Source organism: Oryzias latipes, chromosome 7 (genome assembly GCF_053564925.1).
Source record: "Oryzias latipes strain Hd-rR chromosome 7, Olatipes_Hd-rR_3.1".
Lineage (NCBI taxonomy): Eukaryota > Metazoa > Chordata > Actinopteri > Beloniformes > Adrianichthyidae > Oryzias > Oryzias latipes.
The window spans coordinates 35485569-35500741 of record NC_136243.1 but is presented as its reverse complement, the minus strand read 5'-3'; the positions used below and the strand labels follow the sequence as shown (position 1 = coordinate 35500741).

At 46.1% G+C, this 15173-nt stretch overlaps 1 protein-coding gene across 1 annotated transcript in view; it reads right to left on the bottom strand.

Moving 5' to 3' along the window:
• Window positions 1–15173, bottom strand: part of mtor (mechanistic target of rapamycin kinase) — a 62197-nt gene that overhangs the window by 13370 nt on the left and 33654 nt on the right. The window contains exons 29-36 of the mRNA XM_023956308.2: window positions 7470–7545; window positions 5928–6067; window positions 4509–4609; window positions 3961–4076; window positions 2086–2163; window positions 1543–1650; window positions 409–534; window positions 182–313 (exon numbers count right to left, since the gene is read on the bottom strand). Of these exons, the coding sequence (XP_023812076.1) occupies window positions 182–313; window positions 409–534; window positions 1543–1650; window positions 2086–2163; window positions 3961–4076; window positions 4509–4609; window positions 5928–6067; window positions 7470–7545 (877 nt within the window). The remainder of the gene's footprint in view (window positions 1–181; window positions 314–408; window positions 535–1542; window positions 1651–2085; window positions 2164–3960; window positions 4077–4508; window positions 4610–5927; window positions 6068–7469; window positions 7546–15173) is intronic.

Below are 15173 nucleotides of genomic sequence, written 5' to 3'. Positions count from 1 at the left end.
GGGTTTGTGGTTAATGAAGCGAAACTCAGAGCTTCCAGGCGAGTTTCAACAGGATTCCTACTGACCAGTTCAAGTCCATTCATCTCAAACGCTCCTCTAAAAACCCTCAGGAATAATCTCCATTCATCCATTCATTATTCTAGTTATCATATCTAGCAGAAGCATTACAGGTCGGTCTTACCTTGCGTGTGCTTTTCCACATGTATTTCATGTATGCGTATGTAACGTGTGGGTGAGTGGTGGGCAAAGGGTGATCGAGCTGCTTGGAGGGGTCAACCCCCAGAAGAAGCACCAGTGTCTTATGGGCCAGAGCCTGACAGAGGGAATTAGGAAGAAATGAGACCAAAAAAAGGTTCTGCAGCCTCAGGATTGACACTGAACAAACAAAGTGTCGTTGGAAAAACCTACCAGCCGCCCGCTCTTCCCACAAAGGCTGGCGTATTTAAGCCACGTCCTCATGTCTTCGTGAGGGTTGATGACCAACGATCGAACCATCAGGATTCTCTGCCAGTCCTCTACGATGCGCTGACAGCCCTAAAGCAGGACAAACGTGACGGTAAAGCACCGATTCGGAACAGTGACAATGAAACCAAGTATTAGTAACTAAGCAGGGCCTTCCTCCTGTTTGGTTTAAACCCATGGATGCCGAAACCTACATCCTCTCCTCTCTGTTGGTAGTCAGGAGCTGGTAATTACTCTGCTGCTTTGTGCTGAATTTAGCTTGAAGAATCAGAACTAATGACCTCAGTCGAAATGTCCATGTTCTGACTGGAGCTGAATGATAACCTGAGGAATCTGACCCACTGTGAACTTCTGCTGTCTCCACAGGAGCGGGGATTCGGGTTTTCCTCTCATCAGGACGGACACTGCTGCTGTCCGTCAGCTGTGATGATCCAGAACGAAGGAGGCAAAGCGGCTGGAAGGAAACTGAAACGTGTCCGCTGTTCGTCTCTGTGATTTCACATGCAAACACTAAACCGCTGCAGTCTGTCTGCCCCCCCCCTCCACCGTCAGAAAAATAGCAACTGATTTTTCATAGCACCTGGAAGCAGAACAGCTCAAAATGATTGATCTTGCTTTGCTGAGCGTTTTATTACTCTTAAGAAGGAATTTGAACTGCCTGAGTCTGAAAGACAGATTACAGAACAAAAGCGACTGGAGTCATCATGAAGTGACTCCTGATTGGCCCGTTAACGACAACATAAACAGTCCAGCTTGTAGCCGCTGGAGCTCCATTGTCGTCAACAACCACAGCACTGCGGCTTACGGCGTTACACAACGCATCTTTACGTTTGACCAAAAGGTTCTTAAAGTGACCAATAGAAACCCAGAATGGAGTCCATGAACACGACTGCATGTTAGGAGGAGGGGCAGAGATGCTGCATGTTCTAGACACGCCCTTATTGACAGTTGATGGACAGCTGATTCAGTGTTTCTGCTTCCCGTCACAGAGAGCTTTTCCTTTGGCCGCCCGCAGCAGCATTTCTGAGGCGTGCGCACGCGTGTTACGTGCACGTCTGTGTCCAAACATCATAGATTTACCTGGAGCCTCTCCCACCACGTCTCCCTGATGATGTCCCTCCTCTCTGGCACCAGTTTGTACTGGATGACTTCCTCCAGCTCTGACAGCATCTCACACGACACCATGGCCTGAAACAGACACGCGTGTTCATTTATGCAGGCATGTGGAATTAAAACCACAACAGGCGGCTGCATCTCAACCTATATCTGCTTGCATTTTGTCACGTAGAGAAGAAATGTGAAACAAATGATGTCTTTATAACCAACGACTTTGATGGGTTTTAAAATCTATTTAAATATTTGTCTTTTATTAACTAATAGAATCTACAAGTCGATGACTGTGTGTAGGATTTCTGCCTCTTTTGCTTTTATTTTGCTGTATTTGCAAATAATACAATAATATTTATTCCATTCCGTCCGATTACAGAACATCCAAAGGTTTGCTCCGACCTCAGAAATACCTTCACCGTGTAACGGCACCTTAAACCATCTTGGCACGGGTACAGAATGGAGAGCCAGGCGTCGTCTGTCACCGTGGAGGGGCAGTTAGAAAGGAGAACTTACCCCGTAGGCCCGGCTGTAACTCTCTCCTGCCATGGCCGTCAGCTCTGCATCCAGGAGATCTCTGGCTTTATCGATGCACTGCATCCGAAGCAGAGGACAATAAAGATGTGAAAATATACTTTTGACCAAATCCTATAATCTAATTAAAGCTTAAACAATGTTTAAGTCCTGATAGCACTCTGTGGTATAAAACCAGAATATATGGCGGCCCAGGATAGCCTGAACTGTTCCTAAACCCTGTTCAGATGTACATTAGCACTCTCACCCAGGAGTGCCAACGGTGACACATCCATGAAATCAGCTCAATGATCGAATGCTGTGGCGAGCGCCAAACGTTTTATTGACGGGGGTAAATGAAGTGTTGAGAGCAACACTTGCTGTTATGCAACTCTGGAAAGCGGCTGAACTCCACAAAACATTTTCAGATGCATGCAGGTTAGGTGGGGGGAGGAAGAATCCGCTGGAGCTCACGTTGGTCTTCGGTCCAGATCGCTTCCCAGAACATTCAGAGACGGCCGCGTTCCCACCAAGAGGAATAAATCTGTGAATGTTTTGCAGAAAGAGACTGAAGCTCCAGACCTACATGTCTCCACATTCCTGACTGCAGACGTCGTTTTGGCGATGAGCTCCCCCAGGCCCAAAAAAACCAGCAGCAGGGAGGGGCGGGCTGATGCAGAGCGGCAGGGACAAACAAGGACACGCAGACTCGCCGGCTGAAACTGCTGATTTCTTGCACTTCTTTAATGTTTTTTTTGGGAGCTGTTATTATTGCAACCGTAAAATGAGGGGGGGACTGCTGCGGAAGTCGTGTGAGGCGGGGGCTCACAGCTGTTTCAGGCCCAATCCCACCTATTACTTTAGTCCCAGGGAGGGAAGGGGGTGGCGGCGTGCCTGAACACATGCTGGAGCACGCATAAGAAGAGGTGGGCTTGGTTGGTACGAGGTGACAATGAGGCTGCTCTTTTATGGTCTCAGTTATGGTCCTGTTTACTCCTGAATTACTGAGCTGCCTCTCCGCAGAAAACCTGCAGTCCAGACGACTCCCGACAAACGCAGCGTCTGGCTTCTGGCAGCACAAACACGCAAACCGTCTGCTCTTTTCCTAACTTTATTGCCACAGTGAGACACGAACAAGGAAATCTTAGGGGGAAAAACATTTCTGCAGTACACTTCCTCCTGATTTTAGACTCCACCAGGAACGCGCCTGAGGATGGAAAGACCCAACACGAAGAGTTCTGAAGTGAAGCAAAGCCTCAAAGAAAAGAAGCCTGGAGGCACAAATCTTAACGAGCTCATCCAGAAAGCTGGGCTGAGCTTCAGCTGACATCCAGGTTTGGCCTCGTCTCCTCCTCCATCCTTTCATCGTCTGCATTCAGAAGGACTGAATTCACCTGGATCTGATCTCAAAAGCTGGGGGGGTGAGCCAGTGACGGGAAGCGGGGGCATCAAAAAACTGCTTCTCTGGGGTTTTGTGGTTAAGTCCAGGACGACCAGGTGTTTACTGTTTGCCTTGTGCGCCGAGTTTAAGCATCTCCAGCTTCTGGGACTATGAGCTCATCTTCAACCCCAGGTTCTAATAAATGAGGAAAACCAGCTCTGACCTCCATCACGGCCCAAGGAGAGGCAGGTGGGAGGGGCGCCAGCCTCTTGATTTGTTTAGAGCTAAATGTGGGGACCAACTCCAAGACTTGCATAACGTTTCAGCACCAAGGAGGTACCACGCTCGAGAAGGAAGAAAGACAGCAGAGCAGATGATGGACAATTCAAAAAAGGAGCAAAGTCCCTTTATGTTGTTCTACGGTTTTAGCTTTTTCCAGAAGCTTGTGGCGTAAAGCGACTCCGTCTGGGGCTTTTCTCTTCGACGACGTCACCCACCTGCTGAGCCAACGAGTACAGGTCCTGATGTAAGGCGAGCACGGCTCTGTAAAATGCGCCGTCGTGCGTGTCTCTTGGAATCATACACGTGTACTCCTCCATGCTGTCCCATTGTCCTGAGGGGCAAACGCACAAGAAATGAGGAACAAACTCGAGGCAAGCACTCGGTTTCCCTGAGCTGCTTACTACCTTTCTGAAGAATCCCTCTGTTACCTTAAACGACTCTACAACGAAAGAGGATTAACGCAAAAATGAAGGAGTTCAAGTGTCTGGCCTCAATGGACCCGCCAGCTGGTCGGGTGTCACTTTAGTTTTTAGGACTCGGGCTGGAAAGTGAAGTCTACGACCAAAAAAACATAAACGTCTGATGTGGTTGTGCTTGTATCCACCACCGCCAATTATGATTGTTATGAAAAGACATCACTGCCATTTGGTTACATAACGGATCCTTTGCAGAAGCTTTTTCAGCTTCATGGCACTGCCTACATACCGTTACACTGGTCTGCAAAAACCTAAGCGTGAGTGATAGGAGGCATAGAAATGTCTACCTAGGCCCCAGGCGGCGGCGGCAGCCATACGAGCCATCTTGGCTTGGGTTTCCTCGCTGACCAGCGTCCACTCTTCACAGCATTGCTGGTGCAGCTGACCCCTGCAGAGAAAGACCAGGATGTTAAGAAGACAGGACTGAGGTTAGAACAGCCACGGCCCGGGGGCCATATGTTAAACTATTGAATCTGGAACTACTGATATCGACGACACTTATTAACGTTGGATTTTGCCTGCAACTCTGCCGTCTCTCCATAAATGTGCACTGCGAAAACATTGACCACTGTTTAGGTGCAAGAAGTTATTCAGCATTCATTCATGTGGTGCTGAAAGATGTTTTTTTGAGTCAGACGGGCATTTTTCCCCATCAACACACGAACGCAGCATTTCTCTATTACCCCAGCAATTGGCTCTAAAATGAGAAAACAAAAAAATCCAGAATGTTCTGTTTTAAAACACGTAAATAATCAAAGTTAAAGCATGTTTTAGTCCAAATTCCATGTTTTTTCTGTCACTTATGAGGTGGGTAACAAAACACTCCACACATCTCCTGTTCAGCCTTCCTGTCACAGTTTAGAACTTTTTGTGGCCCACAAGTGGAAAAAAAACTGCCCACCTATGGGTCAGAACCATCACACCAACTTAGAAATCTGTGCACCGGCTCCCAGTCAGCTTTAGGATGGCTATTCGGATTCTATTATTAGAGTTTATTTCAGAACTTCTTTTAGCGCATGATCCTCCCAGAGTCTTCAGGTCCACAGGTCTTCAGATCTACTGGAGGTGGACGGCCTGTATCCACCCATGGGGGCAGCTGGGACGAAGGCTTTAAGCAAAAGTACTTCAACGGTGCCTGATTGAGAACCCAGGTAGCTTTAAGACTTCCAGGAAAATATGGAAAACTGTGGACGGCTTCTTTTACCAAACCAAAGAAAACCTGACCACAGGCTGTCAAAAGATCATTTTCTAAGAACTTCCCGAAGGATTGAGTTTGACCGGGAACCACCTCCTCTTCCTTTGCTGGATTGATACAGAGAGGACCTGTGGAATATCAGTGAATAAACGTTGTTTGGCTGAAGTTCGATCTCCAGTGAGTCGTGACCAGACACACGATTATATCATTTCCCTGCACGTGCAAAGACACCGCTCTGCTTCTGCTGGAATCATTCTTCACTAAATGACTCAACGTTCTAATGAGGTGAATCACGGAGGAACACAAGGACACACGGGCGGGCGGAGGTTATATAAGCGGAGCAGCATCTGATTTGGTCATGAAGCTGAAAGTGTGCAAGCATCTTCCTGCTTTCTGTTTGAAAGGGGGCTGCTCTGTTCATCAGTTTACCCAGAGAAAAGTTCCCAATCCTCTGCACGTTTCTATCAGAGAAGCTCAAAAGGACGGCAGAACTGAAGAACTGAAGACCAACCATTCTCCCAGGGCCTCCAAGCAGCGCATTCTGCCCAGAATGAGCTCTGGATCCTCCTTGTTCATGTCGATCTTCTTGTCATAAGCCAAAAGAGCGTCTTCCCACTCATGGAGCTTCTCATACCAGGTGGCTTGGATTTCCTATCAGGGACAGACGGAGACAAATATAACTGCTGCTTCGTGCATTTACATCAGGACCGCTGTTCACAATCAGGAAAAAGAAATAAACAGGCCACAAACGTTGAAACCTAGGAGAAATGTTCACCAGAAACATCTGATCACGTTTACCGGCGTCTTCCACTCACTGATCACTCCAGTGTTCGAAGAATTACTGAGAAACGTGTTTAACTGGAGTGACTCTGTGTGTTTGAAATAGAAGATGCATAAAACAAAAGTACCAAGCTGTTCTCCAGTTATACATAGTACAAAGAGACAAGACCTAAAAACAAAGAGAAAAACCTTTAAACTTTACAGAAATGTTAGGGAGCTATAGATCTAAATGTATTTTTTATGTGAGAAGAATTAACAGAAGAAATAAACTCTTTAATCGGTGGCTAAACAAAAGCACTACACCTTTCAGGGCTGCAGGCATGTGGGCGACGCCGGAAATTAGTCACCAACAAATGTTTAATGGAATTACAACAACAAACTTCATAAAAGAGAATAAAAGAGTCAGATATAAATAAAATCCTCATAGCTGGTAACTTGACCCCTCCCACACAGCACAGTCAGGCTCAAACAGATTTTGCAGAAGTGCAGGAAAACATTCCTTCCTCTGCAAAATGAAGCTTTTTCCGGAATATTTGGATCAGAAACAAGTGGTTTTGATCAAAAATGTAACTAACCAAATTCAAACTGAAGTCTCCGACTCGCATGTCTGCATTTCTGACGTCTAATGACCAGCGTGCAACAACGCCATAAGCTGGTTGTTATATGCAGGCCCTCACTGTGACCTCAGAAAACCATCATTTTTTTTTTTCTATTAGAGACACGGAATATATTATTTGGACGAATGTGGTTGTTTTCTGACACGCGGTCAGCAGAATGGAGCTAAAATCTCAAAGGCACCTTAAAAGAACTGCAATCATCATTAAAGAGACCTGAGGAATATATTTGTTGGCAGAAGCGATTAGAATTACAGAAAAGACCCAGCGGACAAAGATAAACATGGAATGAATCACAACTGCAAAACAGAAAAATCCAGTTTGACAAAATCTGCCCCCCCAGGTCTGCGTAAATGAGGGCTTTTCCAGAAAGAGCTGTATAGTCTATGATCATACAAATGTGTTGTTACCATACTTTGTATGCCCTATATTTTACTGGATGTATTTATTACTAAACCGCCGTATAAAAAAATGACCCTGGGACCCAGAACGCCTTTAAGACGGGAACAAAGTGGTTCTGCCGTGAGGTCCAGCCAAGCTCCAGTCCCGGTGGCAGACTCTGTTTCTAAAGAGGTTTTCGGGTCCAAGAGTTTGATTGGGATCTAGAAAAAAGCTTTGTTTATGGTTGGAGGGAAAAGGGAGGGAAAAACGTGGCTCACCAGCTCCCCAAAATGCTTCATGGCGTATTCCAGCACCCCTGACGCCGCCTCCGGCTGCTGCAGTTTATTGTTGATGCTGCAAAATACGACAAAGTTTAACAGTTTAACCCTTTTTGAATTAGAAACAGAGCCTTTGCAGCAAAATCCTCCAAAACAAAAGCTTTAAATGATGTCAAAATGCAGGAATGAGAAGGAAACAGTGAAAAACCTGGACGATACTAAGTGGAGGTAAACGGAGGAGTCTTCCAGGAACAGGAGACCCCTTCTTTACTGCAGACCCAGGAAAACCTTTTGTCACGGGAGCCGTACAGCTAATTTTATGACTAACTATTGTCTTCTTCCTGTAATCTTGTTTTGTTCTTTCCTTGTAATGTGACCTTGGGTGCTCAGAAAGACACCATACATAAAATGTATTATAATTACTTATTAATAGTTTTCCTTAGTTTTGATTGTCTGCATAATTTCAGAAGAAATGATTCAGTTTTTATGGAATTGTGTGACTGACAAAAAGAAATGTTCAGCATGAAAATCAAAGGAAAAGACACAAATACAAATCCATGGATATATGATCACGTCTAGTTAAGATACTAATGTCCTAAGTTCATAAGAAAACAGCTAAAAGAAATGATGCCATCTACTGAACATTAGAATTGCTCCTAATCATAAATAGACATATTTGCACATGTACACACACAGGACACATCTTCAAATAGAATGATTGGCAAATAGTTTTTATTGCTTAGAGAAGTAAATGTTTAAAGCCCCACCACATTAAACGTAACTTTTTTTTTACATGGTTGCCATGATGCGACTGTGCTGTAATTGTACTAACAGACAGACTGGGATGTCTCACTGGTAAAAAATAAATAAATGAATATCCGTTTTAAAATATGGCCTTCAAATGTTGAAAAGAATAAAGAAGCTTCTGTCAGTCCTAAAAGTGCCCCTCAATAATGGTTTACAAGTTTTAATTGTTAAAGTTTATGTATATAAATATTCAGCTGATGACTGGGTTCTCCTAAAAGGTGATGCTGACAGTAGCCGGGGTATCTTTGGTTTCCTCACACGTTCTCAACAGACGACCTTGAAACGTCGTGTGGTGGTGCTCAGCGTTAAAGCAAAGGCCTTCTGTGCTTTCACGATGGTTCTGAACATGTTTGTTAAGGCACCATAATTCACACTGGAGTCAGCTTTACTGTTCATCTGTCCAGATATCCCATCTAGAAAATAAACCACGAGCCACAAGTCTATTCGATTCCTTTAAATGAGAAGGCCAGTGCATCTGTAAAAAGTAGAGTTTGAGGAGCGCTGGTATGAACAGAGGTTCCTGAAGGCAGCGGGAAAAGCTGATAAAAAAGATCTCTCAGAAAGTATGGCAGAAACCTGCAAAAGCTGAGCGACCTGCTGTGCATGCTGACAGGTTGAAGACATAATTGAAGAGATTCTCCAAAGAGTCTGAATGCAGGTTTACCAGCAGCCACGGCTTTTTCAACAGGAACATACTGACTTCAGCTGAAACCACAAAAATGCACAGAAAAACATCCGAACGAGGCCGTCCTCCTACATCCATCCACAGCGGGCTGAGATGCTGCACCTATGGAGGTCACTAGTCCGGCATGGCGGCTTGTCTTTGGTCCTGCAGAGGCAGCCGTCCTGGACTGAGGAACAGACCCTTCTCCCTATTCTTCTTTCTGACTGCAGGGAAAACTGAACACGCCATCTTCACGAAATGTCACACACACGCCGCCAGCGTAAGCCTACAACCACAACCAAAGTTTTGTTGACCTTTGACCTCAGCAAGAAGCCACCATTTAAAAGAAAAACCCATAATAAATCAACTAAATCAACTCCTCGAGCATCACTGGGAAAAAATGTTGGAAATAAAGTTTTTAGAGTTTTAACGGCGTTAGCTTAGCGACATCACAACAGCAAAGTTTCTCTGTTTCTCACTCATTTTATTCCTGAATTTAGTGAAAACTGCATACATGAATTGTTGGCTCTAGCTCAACAAAACAATAACATACAACAATAAAAGATTAGGAATTTGGGCGTGTTGAAGAAAAAACCTCAGTTGCCAGAGAAAACCAAAAGTTTGCTTTTTCAGAAAAAAGGACATTGACCCGTTTGTCACCTCCAGTCGACCAAAAAACATACAATGGTTGCTATGGAGATAAAACCAACACAGAGGCAGCCATTTTTTTTCTCATGAATTTGTCCAGTGGAGCTCTGAACAGGGTGAGAGAAGGAGAGAGCGCGGGGCGTGTAGCCGCCGCTCAGTCAGCGAGAACGGGTCAAAAGGGTGACGATGGGACGGGTAGCGCCTGCGGGCCAAACGACGCCCATACAAAGATTACTAGAGAAGCACTGTTCACCTGTTTGTGTTATTCTGCTTGTCTAGACAAAGTTATAAGGAAAAAAAGATGAAGATGGTGCTTTTATTTTTAGGTAACACTTTCTTTGACAGTACAGTACTTACAGTGTACTTAAGTGGTATTTACATGGTACTTATTGTGTAATTACTGGTACTTACAGGGTACTTAGATGGTACTTTTTGTGTCTGATCAGTACTTACATGGTACTTGCTGTGTATTTATGTGGTACTATTTGGTTCATACTTATGTGCTACATACTGGGTATTTATAATATACTCACTGGGTATTCATATGTTGTGTATTCATGATCCTTTTGAGTTTATGTTTCACTTTTTCAATTACCGATACGAAGCCCATCGAGACGACTGTTGTGAATTTGGGCTACAAATAAAATTGAATTGAATTAAATTAATAGAGACAAAAATACAATAGATTTGACTACAATTATTGTTGAAATGACTGAGGTGAGGATCTGGGGCCATTTCCTGTTTTCACCGTGGGTGACAAACTCATGAATTATGCAAAGGAGTGTGAATCATTCCTGGAACAACACAAAACTCTGGAAGAAAAGATTAATAATATGAAAAAAATAATCTATTCTTTGGAATGCTCCTTTTTACTGTTTTATACTTAAAACAAATTTCATTGTGATGACACTTTGAACTCTGCAGGATAGTTGTTTTCACTGCTGTCTTGTACGACTGGGTAGCTCGGTTGGTAAGGTGAAAGATTACCATGCAGGAAACCAGGGTTTGATTCATGAACAATGTACGAGAAGGTAATACGTGAACATACCCAGCATTTACTACTGAAAGTACCAAGTAATAGAGTGGAAATAGGGATGACTTTCTTTTACAGTCCAGTTTCATTGTACTTAAAGGGTAGTTTCTGTGGTAAATTCATGGTAAATACCATGAAACATATATAACATATACGTTATATAACATATATACTTTATTTGTACTTACCTTTTTTTTTTTTTTTTTTTTTTTTTTTTTTTTTAACTTGTCCTGTCCAACAGCTAGGCAAACAGATTAGAGCTGAGGGCCTCTTGTGTTGGACATATTTTATTTTAACAAGAGGGGTTATTCATCTTCAGACAAACCAAAGGTATGTCTGAATAAACCCCTTTTGTAATTGAGGCCAAAATTTATTAATTTCAATCATGTTTGAAAATCTTTGGTGTTGGACCGGACGGAAAAGGAAAGAGGGGAAGAAGAGAGAGGGACGTTAGAGAGAGGGGGGGTAGGAGGGTGATAATAGGAGGGGAAGGGGGGTAAGACCATGAAGCAGCATAGAGCAGACAGGTTTACTGGTTGTTTATCGTTACGGTACGGTTCAAATGTAGTACAAAAAGGGCGGGGCCTGTTCACACACACTCAAATATTATCAACACACCTGCTAGCCGCAAAAATGTCCACATGTCAACATGCACACAAAACAGATAGTGTTCACGAACGCATACCTATGCCTTTAAACCAACTAGTGTGAAATCTTTCATTCATTCAATCATGCAAACTATTAGTGCAAAGGTGAGCTAACACCTGTGCTCAGGTGAGTGTTTATGTTCTTCTAAAATGGATGGTGGAATGTGAAAAGAAGGAGGAGGAGCGCCCAGCCACCCCCACACCCATACCCCCGCCGCAGCAGCAGCGGCAGCCGGAATTCCCCCAACGCCACACGGGTACAGGCAGGGAACAACCGCCCCCCGGGCGACCAAGACCGCCACCCAGGCCAGGGCCAGCCGGACCGCCGCGAGGCCCCCAGAGCCAGAGAGCAGGGAGGCGCAGAGGGAAAGAGAGCGCCGCCCCAGCCCAGCCAGGAAAGCAGCCCCCCGCCGCGCCGGAAGAGCCCAACGCAGGGCCCCACCGGAGAGGGACGCCCACAGCCCCAGACGAGCACCCCACCACCACCCAGGAGTTCCGGGCATCCCCCCGCCCCGACCCCAGGTACGAGCCAGGACCCCCCAAGGGAGACCCGCTCCGCACTCCAGGCAGCCACCCACCCGGCCCACGGTTGGTCCAGGTAGGAGCAAGGCAGGGGCCCGCCGCCCCCGCCCAGGAGGGGGGAACCCCGGGGAAAAAAGGGCGGCCCACAAGGGATGTTATAAATATGGCCCGACTAGGCTCGGCCATGTTGGAAGTTTGGCGGGGCCCAGCGCCCAGGGGCAAGGACCAGGACCCACCCCCCAGGGACACGAACACCCCCGGCTCAGGTGTAATATGAACCCCCCCACCGCGCGGAGAGAGCACCGCCGGGCCCAGGGAGCCGGCACCCAAGGGACACGGCCGCCATCGCCAAGGGGCCCGCACCCCCCACCAGGGAAGGGGTAGGGGACAGATGGACCCAGGTCCCACCTTCCTTGTAAAATGTGTGTGCGTGTATGGGTGTTTGAGAGGGTGTTTGTGTGCATGTGTGTGTGTTTATGTTTGAATGTATATATTGAAGGGGGAGGGGTGTGTGTACTAAGGGGGGTGCAGTTAAAATTGGCGAGTAGGGCACTAAGGGGACATCTCCTGATTACTCACAGTGATGTCCCCTCACCCTCCACACCAAGGGGCCCTAAATGTCTAAGGTGCGGTTAAAATTGGCGGGTAGGGTGCCAGGAGGACATCTGCTGCTTGCTTGCAGTGATGTCCAAGCACCCCCCCTACCAAGGACCCTACATGTCTAAGGTGCAAATAAAACCGAAAGAGGGGGGGCCCACTCCATACGGCAACCATAGGAGGGGGGCCACTCCCAAGTAGCCCCCCCCCAAGGCGTATCGCAGGCTAGACCCCCCACCCCCTCACCCTAATATGAGGTTATATAAGGAAGGGGGTAAGTTGGGGACAGCTGGTAGACTGTCCCCCGGTGGTCAAACAGCCGTCCCCCAGCCCACCCCCAGCAAAGGGGCCAGGGCCACCCAGCCCAGGGGCCCACCCCCGGAGGCGCCGACACCCCAGGCCCGGCACCACCCACCCCACACAGAGAGAGAGGAGCCAGAAAGCGTCGCCCCCCCCCGGAGCAAGCCCAGGCCCCCACCCCCAGACGCCGGCCCTAGAAGAGCTCTGGTCAGGCCTCGACGGGACCGAGGAGGCCAACCGGCCGAGGCAACCACTGATTGCCTCAGCGGAGACCCCGACCCGCTAGCCCCCCCGACCCGTACTAATAATGGGCCCCCCCTCCCCCCCAGAACGCCCCCCCCCCACAGGACAGGGCCGACAAGCCCCCCACCCCACCCCACCCCAGACCTTACCTTGTTCTTACATGTGGTAAGTACCACAAAAGACACCTTTGCACAACATGTAAATACCCAGTAAGTATATCATAAATACCCAGTATGTACCACATAAGTATGAAGCAAATAGTACCACATAAATAAACAGCAAGTACCATGTAAGTACCCAGTAAGTCCCATTGAAAAATTACCATGTAAATACCCTGTGGGTACCCAGTAGTTACACAATAAGCACCACCTAAGTACACTGTAAGTACAGTACTGTACTGTGTTACAGAGTTTCATTCTTATTGCTGCCTTTAGTAGAAACAAATCTATCCGCCTCCAGGAGTTTTAGAGCTATTCTTTTGACCCGGCAGACAAACCAACAGCGTTCTTTGTCCCAAATGGCAAATGACGGCGTTTTTAAGGTGCTGGAGACAAAAACAAAGAAAACTTCAGACACGATGGAACTGAAGAAGGAAGAAACATCAAAAGTTTGAGAAAATACTGAAGAAAATGAGCTCAAAACTTTTTCCACAACTCTTGCAGAGCATGCTAGGGTGCCACGCAACAATACCGAACCCAATTAAAAAACTATCCCCAAAGGCCAACATACACAATCCCCAACCATTATGAATAACACTGTTGATCTGACAACGGTATGTGTGTACCCTTGATCACTTCAATTGGGCCTTTAAACGACTCTCTAATGTGAAATCATCAACCTTCAAACATTGCATTAACAAAGAAATGAAGGGTTTCCATCTCCCAGATGTGGTTTCATCGGAACAGGAGGCTGTGCTGCAGACACGGGACGTTTCACTGCCCCTCCACTTCAGACACGAGGCTACCAGCTCAGAGCTCTAAGCACATCCAGATGCTAAGAACCAAACTGAAAACTTACTGACACAAACCTTTCATTTTCCTACAGTTACTCATTTTATTCTGTTTTCTGTTGGTCCTCAGTTCCAATGAGAAAAAAGCCCAAAGCAGACGACCTTTTCAGTCGCCGTTCTTGGATTTTGGTTTGAAATTAATCTGTTTGACTTTGAGGCTGCATGGTGACTCACTAAAAACATGACTAGAGTTACCTCTTTTATGCGTTTCTATGGTTGACCTGAGCTTTAGCACCACTTTGACGGCAGCCGGACATAAATCCAGCGGTTCTCATTTAACCATGGGGGTGCACACCTCTAATGTGGAGGGAAAAGACTGGTGCGGCAGCGTTATTGGGTAAAAAGTATTTGAAGAAGCCGTTTCTGGGAAAAACAGTGTGATGCCGAGGCATTAAACAAGATGCAACTGCCCATTTGTGAGGCAGCGCTGTGCCCAACCAAAGGATGCCTCTGAAAGCGGCGTGACGCAGACGGCAGTTAAAGCTCCGACAGAACCGGAGGATCCAATTATCCTGTTTTCCAAAACAGACCTGAACACATCAAGTCCCTGAAGTGAAATCTGGGGAAAGGTTAATGAGTGATGGCTGTTAGATTCACCAAAATGTGGGTTTTTGAAAGGCAGGCGTAAAAAAAAAAAAAAAGAAGAGGACCTTCCCTTTGATCACCAACAAAACAAACCAAAACAGGAGGTTCAGTAAAAACCACAGTTACCATTAGGCCTGCAAAATAAATCACAAACGTTATCGCAATATCAAGCTGTGCAATATAGATATCGCAGAAGATAAAGTGATAAATAAATAATGTGCTAAAAAAATCTCATGGCAGCTTGAAGTATTTAAGGAATCAAATCCATTTGACCTTTTTATGTTAGATGTTCATCTCCTACCTAGATGTTGGTCATTTGGAATGTCATTTTTAAACTGTTGCAGTGAATTGGAAATGATGTTTTTGGTTGTTTTGCGATGCGTTCATATACCGCAAGTTATATCGCCATCGCAATAATAATCAGTTGTTAGTGCCTCTTTGTAAATAATCATAAAAACATAAACACGGTGGTGCAGTGGTTAGCACTCTTGCCTCACAGCAAGAAGGCCCCAGGTTCAAGTCCCGGCTGGGGGCCCTGAACCAGAACACCAGTGGGGGGGGGCTTTCTGCATGTTCTCCCTGTGCATGTGGGGGTTTTCTCCGGAGACTCCGGCTTCCTCCATCTGTCTAAAAACATGCTTCATAGGTT